At 52.4% G+C, this 3,483-nt stretch overlaps 1 protein-coding gene across 1 annotated transcript; it reads right to left on the bottom strand.

Moving 5' to 3' along the window:
- Window positions 1-310: 310 nt before the first annotated feature.
- On the bottom strand, window positions 311-1,219 carry LOC311529963 (olfactory receptor 10G6-like; the record flags this gene model as incomplete). The annotated part of the gene is made up of 1 exon (XM_084646240.1): window positions 311-1,219. The coding sequence occupies one exon, from the start codon at window positions 1,217-1,219 to the stop codon at window positions 311-313; it is 909 nt and encodes a 302-aa protein (XP_084502366.1).
- Between the last annotated feature and the right edge of the window lie 2,264 nt (window positions 1,220-3,483).

Raw genomic sequence — 3,483 nt, forward strand, 5'->3', positions numbered from 1 at the left:
GGTAGAAGGAGTCCGGGCTTTAATCACTAGGCCCCACTCCCATCTTCACACTGGGGACAGACCCCAAGATTCCTGACTCCTAGCCCTCCTGCTCTAAGCACAGTAACCTGCGCCTGTCCCAGAGTCAGGGGCAGATATAAAAAATCCATCTGTTCCTACTCCAAGCCACTGACCCCAACTCCCCCACAGAAGAGAGGCAGAACAGGGGAGTCCTGACTTCTGTCTCCAGGACCCTCTCTCCTGTCCAGTTCTCAGGCAGCTCCTGCTGAAGGCAGGATAATCATGGCTCAAGCCCTGACACTTTCCTGCCTCACAGTCTCAATAGAGCAGCTTTCATCTCCTTGTTCCCCAGTGTGTAGATGAGGGGGTTGAGGAGCAGGGTTACTGTGGTGTAGAATACAGCCAGCACACCATGCAGTGGGTGCTGGGAACCTGGTCTCAGGTAGATGAAGACCAGGGGCACGTAGTAGGTCACCACCACCGTGATATGAGCCATGCAGGTGGAGAAGGCCCGATGCTTGCCCTCAGCGGAGCAGATCCTCAGGATGGCCAAGATAATGTAGACGTAAGACATCAGGATCAGCAGGAAGCAGGTGACAGCCAGGAAGCCGATGTCCATAGATGTCACCAGCTTATTGAGTGCCGTGTCCCCACAGACCAGCTTCAACACAGCCGGAATATCACAGAAGAGGTAGCCTACCTGGGTGTCCCAGCCGTATGGCAGCCGGAAGGTGAGCACGGTCTGCATTGTGGAGTTCAGGGAGCCCCCTAGCCAGGTCCCCGCTGCCAGGCACAGGCAGGCTCCACGGTTCATAATGACGCTGTAGCGCAGTGGCTTGCAGATGGCCAGGAAGCAGTTGTAGGGCATGACCGTGTAGAGGAAGCACTCAGTGCAGCCAAGGAAGTGGAAGAAGAAGAGCTGGGCCATGCAGCCATGGAAGGAGATGGCCCCGCCGCCCAGCAGGAAGCCGGCCACCACCTTGGGCACCACCACCGAGGAGACCGTCATGTCCAGGAAGGACAAGTGGCAGAGAAACCAGTACATGGGCTTGTGCAGCCGGCACTCCTGGGCCACCGCCAGCAGGATGAGCAGGTTCCCGCATAGTGTCAATAGGTAGATGAGGAGGAAGAAGAGGAACAAGGGCACCCGCAGCTCTGGGGGGTATGGGATCCCCACCAGGATGAAATGGGTGAGCTGGGATCTGTTCCCACACTCCATTCACTCTGTGTCCCTGTGAGTGAATGCGGGGTGTTAATGATTAATGAGCAGAGAAGCAATGGGTGATCTTTTCAGGGGCATTTGGGATAAGACTCACTCTCGTGCAGGGGGAAGAAACTTCCACTCTGGAAAGTCAATACTGGAACTGTCAGTTCAGGCCACCATCAAGGAGCGAGTGGCTGTTGGGTGGCATGAAGGACTCACTTGCCATTGGAAATGGGAATTTTAACCAACTAGGGACCTGGCCCCATAGTGAGGAAGAGCAGCAGAGAGAGCCTGAAACAGGTGACAGACTAGTCCTACAGCTGCCCCTCTGAATACCGTTACCTGGCGTGTGTTCCAGTTGGGATGCCATGGCTAGGTCTTTAAGCCACTCCCACTTGCTCTCTTCTAGGCTCTGAGATCTCCCTTTACCCCCCAATCAAACATTCCACACAGGAGGTGCCTTTGTGTCCAATGTGATGCCACTAAGCTGGGTGGGTCCCAGTGCTGATCTTCTCTGGCAGTTTCTCTGTTTCTGTGCATCATTTCTCCCCTCTGTTTAATTTCTCCTTCAGCTCTGCCGTGTCCTTTCTCTCTGCAGCTTCTTATAACCTGGCGTCCCTGCTGCCCTCGTCTCTGCATTCTCCCCTCTTCCCCCTTGTGTATTTCTCTCTCCGCAGCACCACTCATGGCTGCTCTAATATTAAACTGTTGACATTTGCTGTATTTTTACGTGAATAATGAGGTCCCCCATTGGCAAACCCCAATGATCATTATTAGAAATGGTGTTTGGGGCAAAAATGAAGGAGACAGAGCATTGACTTAGGATCTTAAAAGAATGGCCCAGTGTGGAACTTCAGAGCGGGCAGTTTGGTCTCAGTAGGGGGCGCTCTCCCCTCACAGTCAGTGCTGACCCTAGTGTTCCAGCATGGCACTAGGGGGCGCTGTGTGTCAGGAAGTGGGATGAGGGGGTCAGCAGGGGATTTTCTCCCCTCCATGTCCGTTCTGAACCCAAGGTGGCATTAGAGGATGCTGTGTTGCAGGAACCAGCATGGTGACACAGTCGTGGGGGAGGGCTCTCCTCTCTGAATCAGCACTGACTGCAATTCTCCAATATGATGCTAGGGGGTGCTGTTCTGCAGGGACATGGGGCGGGGATCAATGCAGGAAGCTGTCCACTAGCAGTCAGTGCGGAACCCAATGCCCCAGTGCACTGCTACAGTGTGCTGTGCTGTAAGGAGCAGGGGTTCAGTATTGCAGAGACCCGCCTACACACATCCCCAGCACCAAACTCTTCCACCCTATGACACCCCATATTTCCCTACACAAATACACACCTGTTCCCCTTCCCTCCTGCACCCCACATTCCCCTGTGCACACACATCAGTTTCCCCTCCCTCCTCCACTCCACGTTCACGCACACACACACACCAGTTCCTTCCCTCCTGCACCCCACATTCCTCTCCATACACAAACCAGTTCCACTCCTTCTTGCATTTGTCCTTTCTCTGACTATGTAACCCACACGCCTCCTGGTTGTGGTGCTTTGTCCCATGTAATGGCACCGAGACCATTTAGAGATGAATGAGTCTGCTGCAGCCTTAACCAAGAGCCATGTGGCTTTTAGCTCATAGACTCATAGATAGACTCATAGATATTAAGGTCAGAAGGGACCATTATGATCATCTAGTCTGACCTCCTGCACAATGCAGGCCACAGAATCTCACCAACCCACTCCTGCAATAAACCTCTCACCTATGTCTGAGCTACTGAAGTCCTCAAATCATGGTTTAAAGACTTCAAGGTGCAGAGAATCCTCCAGCAAGTGACCCATGCCCCATGCTACAGAGGAAGGCGAAAAACCCCCAGGACCTCTTCCAATCTGCCCTGGAGGAAAATTCCTTCCTGGCCCCAAATACGGCGATCAGCTGAACCCTGAGCATGTGGGCAAGACTCACCAGCCAGATACCCAGGAAAGAATTCTCTGTAGTAACTAAGATCCCACCCCATCTAACATCCCATCACAGGCCATTGGGCCTATTTACCATGAATATTTAAAGATCAGTTAATTGCCAAAATCATGTTATCCCATCATACCATCTCCTCCATAAACTTATCAATTTTTAGTCTTGAAGCCAGATAGGTCTTTTGCCCCCACTGCTTCCCTTGGAAGGCTATTCCAGAACTTCACTTCTCTGATGGTTAGAAACCTTCGTCTAATTTCAAGTCTAAATTTCCTGATGGCCAGTTTATATCCATTTGTTCTTGTGTCCACGTTGGTA

This window comes from Lepidochelys olivacea (genome assembly GCF_965140295.1).
Source record: "Lepidochelys olivacea isolate rLepOli2 genome assembly, chromosome: 13".
Taxonomy (NCBI): Eukaryota; Metazoa; Chordata; order Testudines; family Cheloniidae; genus Lepidochelys; species Lepidochelys olivacea.